We start from the raw sequence: 14,012 nt of genomic DNA on the forward strand, positions 1-14,012 counted from the left end.
AAAAATAATTGTAATCACAATAAATGAAATTTGACGAACGCGGTGAAATTCAGTGAAAATCTTTTCGCATTCATAAAGTTTAAGAAAATATTAAATTATTTTGAGGCTTAATATCATCTTTTCTTTTTTTTTAATATTGTGTTGTATAAAACAAATGTCTAGCATTGTATACCAAAACAGTCGTACTCTATTAAAACCAATTGGATGCATCTTAAAGATGAGAGCATCTATATATATATATAATGATGCTTAATTTTTAAAGTGTTCGGATTGTCGGGTCGAGAGTTGTGGCTAATTTGGATATATATGTGAGAGTAAATGGATACTTGGGTCGGATTGTGGATTGACCCGCCCATAAACTTAAAACGGTTAAAAATAAAATTAAAAATGTTATAGGTATGGTTCGAACTTGCAACCTAACAAAACAAGTACAACTTTTTAAGCAACTACGCTAATAACACTTTATATTTTAAATTCAACACCAAATTTGATAAACGCGGGATATTTTAACAATATAAGTTCAACTTTTTAACTAACTAATCTATATATATATAATGATGCTTAATTTTTAAAGTGTCCGGATTGCCGGGTCGAGAGTTGTGGTTGATTTGGATATATATTTGAAAGTAAATGGATATTTGGGTCGGATTGTGGGTTGACCCGCCAATAAACTTAAAACAGTTAAAAGTAAAATTAAAAATGCTATAAGTATGGTTCGAACTTGCAACCTAACAAAATAAGTACAACCATTTAACCAACTAGGCTAATAATACTTTATATTTTAAATTCAATACCAAATTTGATGAACACGGGACATTTTAACAATCTATATATATATAATGATGCTTAATTTTTAAAGTGTCCGGATTGCCGGGTCGAGAGTTGTGGTTAATTTGGATATATATGTGAAAGTAATTGGATATTTGGGTCGGATTGTGGGTTGACCCGCCCATAAACTTAAAACGGTTAAAAATAAAATTAAAAATGCTATAGGTATAGTTCGAACTCACAACCTAGCACAACAAGTACAACTCTTTAACCAACCAGACTAATAACATTTTATATTTTAAATTTAACACCAAATTTGATGAACGTGGAACGTTGTAACAATATTTTTTTATCCGTGTGCATCGCACGAGGATCTTCCTAGTTTGTATAATACACATTTGTATTAATAATTTGTAAAAGACTTCTATCTGTTCATTTTAAATTGAAACATCATTTCAATTATAATAATTATTAATTCTTTATTTGATCTATCTCACTTGCTCAAGTAATAAGAGGTTTCATGTTAATTTCACTTAAAAACGTGGCAAAAATATTTTTTAAAAGATCAAGATGAGTATTCAATTTTCACTTAAAATGCTATATTTATATCATACTAAATATAAATGTAGTAACAGGCTAATAACAGAAGTGGTTATTAAAAATAAATGTGTAAATTTAATTAGAAATTATTTTTAATGGTGTTGTTATTTAGTTTGAATGGAGTGAGAGTTTTCAAGAAAAAGGGTTTCATTCTAGACTTGTTATGAGTCCATTTTCATGACGACCTTTATTGATGTTTGTTCAGGTCCTTCCATGTTTTTGTTGATTGTATTTTGGATCTCTTTACAAAATTTGATTCAAACATATTTGTTTTGTGACATTTTTGTCTTTGTTCTTGTTTTTTCTTTTGACCTTGGCTTGTTTTATTTTTCTTGTCATAATTTTTTTAATATTATAATAAGCATGATAGTAAATAAGTATATTTGTGCTATATTTTAATCCATGTAAATAACATATTCTCCTATCAACCAATCTCATATTGCTTAAATGAAGTTAAAAATAACTTTCAAGAAATCTAACGATGTTATTGATATAGAGAGCTTGAAAGACCTAATCCAATATATCTTCTAAATTGTCTCATTATAAATTGAAGTACCCTTTTGCAAATTTAATATATATATATATATATATATATATATATATATATATATATATATATATATATAATTATGCTTAATTTTTAAAGTGTCCGGATTGCTGGGTCGAGAGCTGTGGTTAATTTGGATATATGTGAGAGTAAGTGGATACTTGGGTCGGATTGTTGGTTGACCCGCCCATAAAATTTTTACCGTAATATTTTTTTCACAGTTTTTTATATTATTACACGTGCAAATGCACGGGATACATGCTAGTTAATTTAATGTTCTTTAAGTATTGTCTTGTGAAGTCTTATAAAAAAATCTAATTGGTGTTGTTCTAAAGACATTATTTACTATAACTTTCTTTAAAAAATCTCAAAATAGATAAAGGAATTGGATAAAATACTAAGTCTTGCATTTAAACAAACATTTCTTTTTGGCTACAAGTGACTTCATTCACCAATTTATAGCTTCAACAAAAGTTGGTAGCTTCAATTTTATTAAATCATTCAAAATCATAGACATGTAAGCATAGAAAGCAAAAAATAAAAAGAGAGAGAGAGTCCAAACCTACACATACTTGTAAAAGTGGCCACCAAACACCCACTATTGAGATTAAAAATTATAATTAAATATCACCACTTGACCACTATCATTCCTTACGTGCAATACTTTTCAAAAAAGAAAATATGTTTTGATTCCACTTATATTCAACCACCCTTAAAGATTATGAACAAAACAAACAAGCATCCTTAATCTATAAACAATCCCAAAAGAAAAAGAATCTAGAAAACCACCATGATGACTCAAAAGCAAAGAAGAAGGTATAAAGTAAGCTTGGATGTCATTCACAATATAATCCAAAATAAAGGACAACAAACTCTCTAAGAAAGGCCCTTTAAATTGGAACCATTTTCATCAAAGGTTTAGAACAAAATAGAAAAAATAGAAGACACATTCTTGCATTTTTCAAACCCACTGGCTATTATATTTGCACACCTAGTTTTCGAAGCCATCTAATAATATTGTTTCTAATTGGAATTTCATTATCATTCATTTTATATGTACTTGTTCTTTTGCTGGCAAAAGATCCCATTTGAAATCATCCTCTTGTATTTATAATGGAATTGAGTTGGTCTTCTAACTCTTAACTCAAATCTATTATAATTCTCTTATTTGTCTTTTGTGTATCTTCGAGGTTAACTGATATCTCTTTTCGTTTTTCTGCATATTAAGAAACAATTCAATATTAATGCAAGAAAATTGAATATATAATTACTAAACAATGAATATGATGACCATTAAATCAACATGCACAAACTGGGTTAGGGTGTGCTAGTTTTTTTAATTAAAAAAAAAACTTATATCTAAATAAAACCAATCATTATTGGATATAACCTAAATTTAATAATTTTAAAATAATGAATCCCTAACTAATTTTTTTCTTCCAAGTTAGATAATTTTTTTCATAAATACATTATTATACTGTAGTTTCTTCTCAATCTAAAAAGACTAGACCACTAACATATTTTTCAAAAAAACATACAACATTATGACATGGCACTACCAAAAAATCCATCAAGGCTTTGAAGTACAAGAGTATCTATTAAAGATTCAAAAGTAACCATTTGACTAGGCGTGGGAGCAAAAGGCAACACCTTTTTTTTTCCTCCATAGTCAAGACAGAAAATGTTTTTTTTTTTTTTAAATAACAACAAAAAAATACTCTATGAAATCATCAGAAGAAGGTACTAGGAAGTTGGGACCATGTGGTCCACCTATCCTAACTTCAAAAATTTTCTAATAAGTTGTTAGGTAGGTTATTTAAATAATTTTGAATTATTCATATCATTCCAAACCTTAAATAACTCATTTATTCTAATAATTCAAATAAACTCTATTTTCTCTGTCAAGGGCCTAGTTTCTTAAGTATTATTAAAGAGAAAAAAAATTGTATTTTTATTATATTTGTTCTCTAATATATTTTACCCTGTAAACCTACACTAAACAAGAAAATAATTACTCCAAATTTAGTTATTTGAATAAATATTAAGAAAAAACAATATATATTCATTTAAATTATCGACCAAAATATTAAATTTTTTTATTATATAATAATACTTTGTAAATCTTTTTATCCACAAATATTTTTTCATAATCTCAAATAAACAATATTTTAAATAATTAGAATCCTGAACTTAAACTAAGGTCATAATGTCATATAACTAATCTCCCCCTCTCAATCACAACTCAATATCTCATTTTAATCTATACATTATTCAAATAATTAACTAAAATATTAAAATAATTTTAGTTTTTCAAAATAACCCCTAATATCATTTTACCTCAATAACTTACAATGAAAAAGGTTTCCTTTAATCAAATAACCCAAGATTGAACAAGCCCTAGATTAAACAAATTTCATAGCCTAACAAAATAACTACACAATTCTAGTTAACAAGAGTAGTTTGATGTGGATTTTTTGAAATTTTGTTTATATTTTATAAATTCTCTAATAAATAAATCACTTTGTTTAATCAACTAAAATACTAAAATACTCTTATTTTATTTTTTATAAAATTTAAATACAAAATAAAATTATAGTAATTTAACCAATTAAAAACTCAACTTAATCTACTTTTTCATCAAACAATTTTAATTTTTTTTAATAAAACCCCCCAAAAAAAAACTCAAACAAGCTCCAAGTAACATTTATCAGTCAAAAGGCATTCCAAATTGCAATAAGAAGAAGGGTAGAACAGGAAACTTACAGTGATTTTTTTTTTCTCTCCACGTAAGTCTAGAGTTAGAATAGACTATGGTGGGGATGATCTATAAGTCGGGTTGCCTGAATGCAACAGTAGGAGCTATTCTGCAACTCCTCCTTTGGTGTTCCAGTATAAGTTGATCAGCAAACCAATCTAGTTTCTCTGAATTGCTATGTTCACTGATTCTTTTACCACCAAACAGAACCGATTCCATGTTCTTCTGTTTCAGCATTTCGTCGGCAATATCACTAAGCTTCTTCACATTGCTTGGACTACCATCGTAGTCCACATTTGGCCCACAACCACCCAATCTGGACCCATTTGCCTGTGTAATGACAAATAAAGAAATTTATTATATAGTCCAACCAACTTTCTTTAATCAGCTAAGACTATAATTTAGTTGCCTCTGTCTGTCAATATAAACACCCTTTTTGGGATGGCATATTTTATTTCAGCTTCTATTCCATTTTCAATTGTTCAATCAATTAAATATCATTAACAAACAAATGATAAATGATAGGATAACTGCTACTGATTCTAATTAGAGGTCAATGGGTGATGTTTGATTATATGCATTTTTAGGTGATATTGGAAGCAAAAATCTTTATAAAATCTTAAAAAATAGTGAATTAATACTAATTATTATGTTTAGAACTTTTATGACAATTTATACAATAAAACAATTAATGTTCAAAACAAGGAAAAGATATGGGGAATTAACATAGAATACCTTGATACATGGGAAATGTAGAATATTTATAACATTCTCTATTTCCCATATATCTCCATCAATTACAATATTATTTTATTACATTAAATTAAGTCATGGGCCAAACTTGTATCTAAAGAACAATATTTATTAACAGAAATAATAATTATGGGATAAATGATATTATACCATGTATAGAGAAATTATTACCAATATAATGTAATTAATTGAAATGTAAACACCTAGACAATAATAAAGCTACAAAATATTTATTAAAAATGATATAAATGGTGTGAATATTGGTAATATATATCCCTGCCAGCTAACACAAAATACAAGCACAGGTTTGGAGGTGCTTGGATAGAAGTTAAAATGCTGATCTTTCTTAACATGTGTATTTTGTTGACTTTTTTTTCAATTATTTGTGAACAAAAAGATTACACATTGCTAGAGAGTAAAATTATTTTTTGAAAAACAAAATGAAGACTGAATGTGTAACAGCCTGTTGAAATTAGTGGGTTGAACCTACAGACCTATTAACTGTACTGCATCACAATAATGTTTCTCAAACTAGATGCTTGCAAAATATTCAGCAGGCAAAACAACAGTACTAAAAACAAAAACAAAAACAAAAACAAATTACTAGATATATATATATATATATATATATATATATATATATATATATATATATATATATATATATATATATATACAGATATATTAAATAAGACAAAATTATAAACAACTGGAACCCATTTTACTACCATTGAATGTGTCATTTTTAGTTATTTTTCTTTTCAGTGATTATAGTCATAATAGTAAAACTGGCAATTGAATTACTACAGTAAAGATAAATGTTGCAGATAGATAGATTTGAATACGGCTTCAAAGAATAAACCGTCCGGTCCGGTCCGGTCCATTTTATACAAGCTAATTACAGGTACAGACTGGACAACGCTGTCTAAGTAGACTGCGATTAAGTCTACACCAAAATGGATATAAATAGGTTCTCAACTCTCAATACTGTTGTATTTCATAAGTTTTTATTAGATTGTTTTCATACTATTTGATTTCTTAACAATACTTTTCTGATTTGTTTAGTAATCAAATCAAATTTATGATTGAACAAATAAATATCATGTAAAGTCTTGTTTTATTGTAACTAACTAGGGTAATTTAAGGTCTTGTTTCAATTAGGGTACTTTTAAGAAAACAAAACTTGTTATTTCAAAAAATAATAATTGTTGCTAATTTTGAAAGAAATATGATTTTTTTGTTTTTTTTTAAAAAAACTTGAAAAATATTAATATATAAAATAAAAAATAGTAGAGTATTTTAATTAATGTACAAGTGATATGTAAAATAATATTTATTTTTAAATTTTAATTATTCAAATAACTAATGCCTAATTATTAAGAATCAGGCTAATTTAATAAATTGAAAAATGTGATAGGTTTTATTATCTCTAAATTAAAATATATATATATATATTATATATATATATATATATTCATCTATCATTCAAAATGTAAAATTATACATTTTCTTTTATAAAATTTTGATATTCAATATTTTAATCAAAATAATCCTCTTTTTCATCATTATAAAAATAAATTTATTTAAAAAAATACATCAAACAAGTCCTTAGTTTGTTTCAAATTATTGTCCAGAATATTTTTACAAAGAATGTTGCATTTATTGAGAATAATTTATTATATACACATGATCTTTCTATATCAAATTTTGTATTAATAAAGTTATTGTAAACAAGGTTCATACAATTGGAATAGTGAAAAACTTAAGTTAAACTGAATCAGATTATTTTTTCAAATCCTTTGTCATAAAAACTTTACTTATTTTATCATTATTGGAATATGGTTGTTTTAATTAAATAGATACTTATTTGAAAAGAACTTAAATTTTGAAAAATATTGAAAATTTGTTTGTATTATCAAATAGGTTATTGTTTTAATTAAATGAAATTTTTTTAAGAAGAAAAAAAAAAGGAAACAAAGAAAACATACCTGTATGCGGACATAGTTGCATCGGTTTTGACCGAACGCCATTGATACGGCGTGATCGACCATCTCCGACGAATAATCGCCGGAGATTCTCGTCATCGGCCGAGCCCAGTGCTTGGCCTTCCATCGTTTTATCTGATCGGAGTCGTAACTGGCTTCAAGAAGTTGTCCTGTGCCTAATGAAAGTACCAAAAGGTCTTCCACGCCTCTTACGAATGGAAACTCCTGCTTATTGTGAAGAACATGCGTGATCGCCGCCGACGTTGGATTGTTCATCGCCAATCCACCGTCAACGGCGAGGCAATGAGTTTTTCCATTAACTGATTTCATCGATACTGGTTGAAAAAGAACCGGTTGAGCCGACGTTGCTCGACAGACCTCCCATAGCTTGAAATCAAATCCGTCAGTCTCCAACGCGTCAGCTCGAGAGAAGAGAAACGGTGCTGAACTGGAGAGGTCATAGCAGGGAATTAGAACCGGTTTTAACGTGTCCTTCAGAGTTAAGCTCCGGCCACCGCCGTCGGCGTCGCTGAACAATTCTCTCATAAGTTTCTCCAATTCTGATGACATCGATTTCGAGGATCGATCGATGGAACTTCGTCCTAGAAATCGCCTCAGGATACTAGAACCAGAGCCTGACGACGACGACGACGACAGTTGGTAGAAATTCTTCCCTTGTGTGGCGAGAAACTTCCACGTGTCTGTAGCCTCCGAAATCGGACGACTCTGATCCTTCGTACCGAATAGCATCGCCGTGAATATCCCTCCGATGCCAGCGCCGGCAGCTACATCGAAAAACTCGGCGATTCTAGCATTAGATTTCCCCGATTTTCGTCTGAGAGCATCTTCAAGGTATGCCAAGGCTTTTCCAGATACGATGTTACGCATTCCACCGCCGTCTATACAAAGAATACATATCTTCCCTCTCTGGTTTTTAATTGCGTTAATGCTATCATCAGACGACGGTCCTGATCTCGTCTCTGTCGTCGGAGTTGATATCTGCTTTGGAATCCTGAGTTTGTGTTCTTCATATCCGAAAAGAAACTTACTCTCAAGGATGGAGAAGATCTCGTAACTAAGCTTATTATCGTTAGGTTCCTGAGCAGATTCTGATTGATTTCGAGTATTCATCATCATCTAATTCACACAGAATCACACAGAATCACAGAAACAAAATATGCTTAAAATCCATTATGAATGAATCAAACAAACAATCTAAGGAAAGGAAAAGAGGTTTTACCTTGTAACTCCCGCCACAAAAGAAGTTGAAAAAGTGAAAGGATCTGAAATTGAATTTGTTATAGAAAAAGGAATCTCTACTCCTTCTCTTTCATCATCGTAACAGCTCAGCAACAAACAAATTCAGACTTCTGAAGGAGCATCATGCAATAATCTGTAGAATTGAATCATTTCTTTGCAGATGAAAGAAGAAGATTGAATGAAAGGATGATAGATGAAAGAGAAAGGGAAGAAACTGAAGAGGGATTTCTCAGAGCATATCTGATAGCTTTAAAATATATAAATCATCTAATAAATCGGCTGCAAATAGTCACTCTTTCATTCCATATAAACTTATTTTAAATCAAATTCATTTCAAATATTAATTTCTTATTTAAAAAAGTCATACAATATATTTAGTTTCCTTTTTTTTATTCTTTTTACTTTAAATTCAAAATAATTTAATGCCATATTTATTCAAATTTAATCATGTCAACTGAATATAATATATTAAATAAAATTAACAATTAAGATTTGGTATTAAATTTGTTTTTGTTAAGAAAGAGATAAAGTCTTTGTTGTCGTAACAAAGAAATATTTAATTTAATCAATTTTTGTATTTTTTTTAAGTTCGAAATGTCAAATTAAGATTTTTATTGGGTCTTAATAAAATTTTGAATATTTTATTTCAAACCTCAAAATTTGGGACTTATTATCGTTAAAGTTATAAAAATTATTATCTTAACGGTTTTAAACATCGTTAATTATTATTTATGTGACATCTATAAATAAATAAATAAATAAATATTGATGTCACTAATTTAATTATCGAACTTCAGCAGAGATATGGTTTTGACTAGCGATTGTATAAAATTTGGTATTCAAAACCTTTAATACGTTCAAATTCGGTAGTTAAATTAGTGACATTGATATTTGATTTACTTATAAATGTCACAAATGTCGAGTAGATAATAAGTTTATGGCGTTTGAACCCGTTAAACAAAACATCTTTTGTATAACTTTAACCATAAAAAATGATGTTTAAAATATTCGAAATTCAGCCTTTTTAATGTTGAAGCTAGAATGTTCACTTTAACTTAAAGATTCCAAATGAGAATCGAAATCGTGACTTTTATTCTCTTAGAAATCACTCTCGACATTTATACTATTTATTGGGTTAATCAAATAAAAGGTTAATCAAATATGAAATCTTGAGAAATTGATTTTTAGATTATGAAATTATCTATTGAACCGAAATCTTAGCCTTTCAAGTGTGGAATCTACCAGGATTGTGGAATATACAAGGCAAATGAAGGACATTTTGAACATTTATATCTAACATGTTCAAAATTCCTAAGATTATCATATATATAAGCTCACCCAATAAAATTTTGTTCATAACAGTTCAATTAGGACGAAAAACAAAGCTCTTAAATGGTTGTCTTTTAATAGTTTTTTTTCACTTGACTAACTCTGACTATATGCATGTGAAATTTCATTTTGACTTATAAATCACTGAATTACACTATTTTTATTAAATTAATAACTATTTAAAATATAACTTGTCGACCACCTTGACTACCCTTATGGGTAATGTTGTATGAAATAGCACAACCAAATTGAATTCATACTTCAAAAGATTATTCGAAAGTCAAAAAGAGTAAATTAACTTACATAGGCAAATCGGGATGAACTGATTCATCGTCACCTTCGTGCTTAACAACTTGAAGTTTATCATTATGTCTTCTTCCATTCTATCTTTCCAATAAACACTTCCATATCCATAAACAGCCCAATCTTACTTAGGATTTATAATTCTTGGTGGCACTAAAACAGAAGAATTATGAGGAAACGCAACAGGATGATCTCGCTTTCCACGACCCATGAACCGAGGTATAATAAGAGTGTGTTTATCCGAAATCGTGTTAAATTTTAACTAGTGGAATCAAAATTAGTGGTAGACTAATTAAAAACTAATTAATTAATTTCAAGCGAAAAAAAAGATTTCACATGATCTTGGCCTTTCGTCAAGGAAGGGATATTGGAATTTAGAAACAAGAATCAATTTATGTAGAATAGGTAGAATTGAAACGACAAGAGAGCACCAAATAAAACCCGTAACAATAATTTCGGCCAAGTTTTATTCTAACCCAACATACCCACAACCTCCATCATTTTCTTATTTCGGAAAAGAGTTGGGCAAAGAGTTAGATCAACACAAACCGACACGATTTTTGTACGGAACGACACGATACAATATTATCTCACTTGAGTCTTGAGTTGACACGATATAAGTACGAGACGATACGATTATGAATTTATACGGTAACACGATTACGAACACAACACGAGTATAAACACGACACATGTATAAACACGACACGAGCACAATTATACACACGAAACGAAATAAACATAATTAGTCACAAGACATAAATTACTCACATTTACATTAACATTCTCTAAATCTAGTATATCTTTATTCAATTAATAAATTATTTAATTTTATAGATGTAATATTTATAATTAACATTAAAAAATTTAAAATATAATATGAAAATAAATATTAACTTAAATAATATAAATATAAAAAATAAATTAGATTAATTGAAATGTGAGTCTATTAATAATTTTCTTCTATATTATTTTTATTAATTACTTATTAATTTTTAAAATTTTAAATTATTTATAATTTCAATTATTATTAATACATTAAATAATAAATATATGATAATAATTTTAATTTTGATAATATAATAATATTTATTTATAATTTCTACCCACATTTTTTATCTTTCTCATCTATTTTCTTACTCAAACTAGCCACATTTACGTAACATTATCAAATTACTATGTATCTCTAAATCTATTTAAATTCTTTTTTGATTTATAAATATAATATATATAATTAAAATTAAATATATTAAAATAATATATAAATATAAAATAAATAAATTATACGATTATAAATGTGAATCTCCTAATAATTCTCTCACATATCACTTTTATTAATTTACTTATTTATTTTTAAAATTTTAAATTATTTTATAATTTTAATTATTATTAATACATTAAATACAAAAATATATAATAATAATTTAACGTTAATAAAAAAAATTAATAATATATCAATTCCAATAATTTATTAGAAAGTATTAAATACTTGCATTAATAATTGATTATATTTGTATACACTAATCATTTTAAAAAAATCTTAAATCACTTTTAAATTTTTATTTGGTTTGATTTATTTAATTTATCCAGAACCACAAATGACTCAGACATCATCGCATTCGTTCTGTCTTGGTCGCGTCGGATTCGAAGGAAGAGCCCTGTGGTTTTATCACTCAATGAGTGAGTTATCCAAAAAAGTGTAAATTCCCAACTAATTAGACCTATATATTCAATTAGTAGCGCTGACACGTCACTCGGCTCCTCGACTCACTTCGGTTGCAAAGACTTGATCCTTAGGCGCATGTCTCAGGAACATAAAATGAGGGTTTCGCTCGTTATAGGACTTAACTAAATATCTCACAGCACGAGCTAACGACAGCCATGCAACACTTGTATGAAAGTAATTAAGTATCTTCCCATTAAGTCTCTTATTTATTTCATATCAAATTGGGTTCTTAATATGTGAGTAAGCTCATTTTGATTTGTTTGGGTGTATTTAGGCTAGAGCTGGCAATGAGTTGGATCATGAACCGACACGATATTTGTACGGAACGACACGATACAATATTATCTCACTCGGGTCTTGGATTAACACGATACAAGTACGGGACGACACGATCGTGACACGATTATAAATTTATACGATTGTAACACGATTACAAACACAACGCGAGTATAAACACGATACGAGTACGAGTATACACACGAAACGATATAAACATAATTAGTCACATGCTTAAGTTACTCACATTTACATTAACATTCTCTAAATCTATTATATCCTTATTCAATTAATAAATTGTTTAATTTTATAGATGTAATATTTATAATTAAAATTAAACATTCTAAAATATAATATTAAAATAAAATATTAAATTAAATTATATAAGTTAAAATAAAATATAAATATAAAAAAAAATTATATAAAAAAAATGTGAGTCTATTAATAATTCTTTTTCTATATTATTTTTATTAATTATTTATTAATTTTTAAAATTTTAAATTATTTATAATTTTAATTATTATTAATACATTAAATAATAAATATATGATAATAATATTAATTTTAATAATATAATAATATATATTTATAATTTCTATCAACATTTCTCATCTTTCCCACTTATTTTCTTACTCAGACTACTCATATTTACATTAACATTATCAAATTATCACGTCTCTAAATCTATTTATAAATGTGAGTCAAGACACGATTCGACATACATTTGATTGAGACACGACACAACACAACACGACACGATTGTGAGTCTAACACAACTTGCCCGAGTTGAATACGAACGTTTATGCATGATGACCAACTCTATTTCGAAATATAAGATTAGAGAAAGATTTTGAATATGAAAATATTATATTTTAAATAGTTATTGAGTTATAGCTAAGTAGTTTTGGAGTTTGACAAAGAACGACACCATGTAGGACTCCTCTAGTAAGAAAAAAAACTAATTTTCTCTATTCCGTCTAAATAAATATGACACAAATTTATAGACAAATTTATGTGTGATGAATATAATTTAAAAATAGCTTAGATAAATCTTGATTATTTTTTTCTGTTTTTTCATCTTCATCTAAGTTGCAAAGCCTTGTGATTAGCTTTCACCATCTTACACTCAATCGCTTATGCATTTAAACTATATAATATGTATATAATAAATTTATAATTAATGTTGACATAGGAAATGCCATTGAGAGTATGTAACATTAGGAATGGTCAATGATAGAGTTGGAATAGGTAAAGTAGTTTTATAAATCTCATTTGTATGTGTACGACCCATTCAATTAACGGCTTTATATGTTTTTTTTTGTTAAACAAATCTCATGTAAATATAATAAAATTTGTTTAAGAAGAAAATATCATATTTACGTGTGACCAAACTCTTCTTCCACTCCAAATTTATATTATTAGCTTTGAAGTCGTAAATCCTCAATTCTTTTGTTACAAGATTTTTGATTAATGGATCCTTCAATTTCTATCATGTAATGTTTCTTCTACAAATGACATTTTTTTTGTAGGGTCTAAAATATATTTAATGTGAAAAAAGAAAAAAACAATTTAACTTTTTAAAGAACTCAAATGTACCCAAAAAAAAAAAACTTAAACCAAGTAGACCTTATATTAAAGCAAATCATGTATATGGATAAAAAGCAAGGTTTTAAAATACGCAGTCCAACCAACGATCCAACCGGTCCGACC

General features: G+C 27.8%; 1 protein-coding gene across 1 annotated transcript; it reads right to left on the reverse strand.

Annotated features, from left to right (window-relative positions):
- Positions 1-4,664: 4,664 nt before the first annotated feature.
- On the reverse strand, positions 4,665-8,828 carry LOC124926394 (patatin-like protein 6). The gene is made up of 3 exons (XM_047466608.1): positions 8,649-8,828; positions 7,412-8,545; positions 4,665-5,000 (listed from the first exon to the last, which is right to left on the reverse strand). Exons 2-3 carry the CDS (start codon positions 8,543-8,545, stop codon positions 4,740-4,742), a joined length of 1,395 nt encoding a protein of 464 aa, XP_047322564.1. The 5' UTR covers positions 8,649-8,828; the 3' UTR covers positions 4,665-4,739.
- Between the last annotated feature and the right edge of the window lie 5,184 nt (positions 8,829-14,012).

This window comes from Impatiens glandulifera, chromosome 2 (assembly GCF_907164915.1).
Source record: "Impatiens glandulifera chromosome 2, dImpGla2.1, whole genome shotgun sequence".
NCBI classification, from domain to species: Eukaryota; Viridiplantae; Streptophyta; class Magnoliopsida; order Ericales; family Balsaminaceae; genus Impatiens; species Impatiens glandulifera.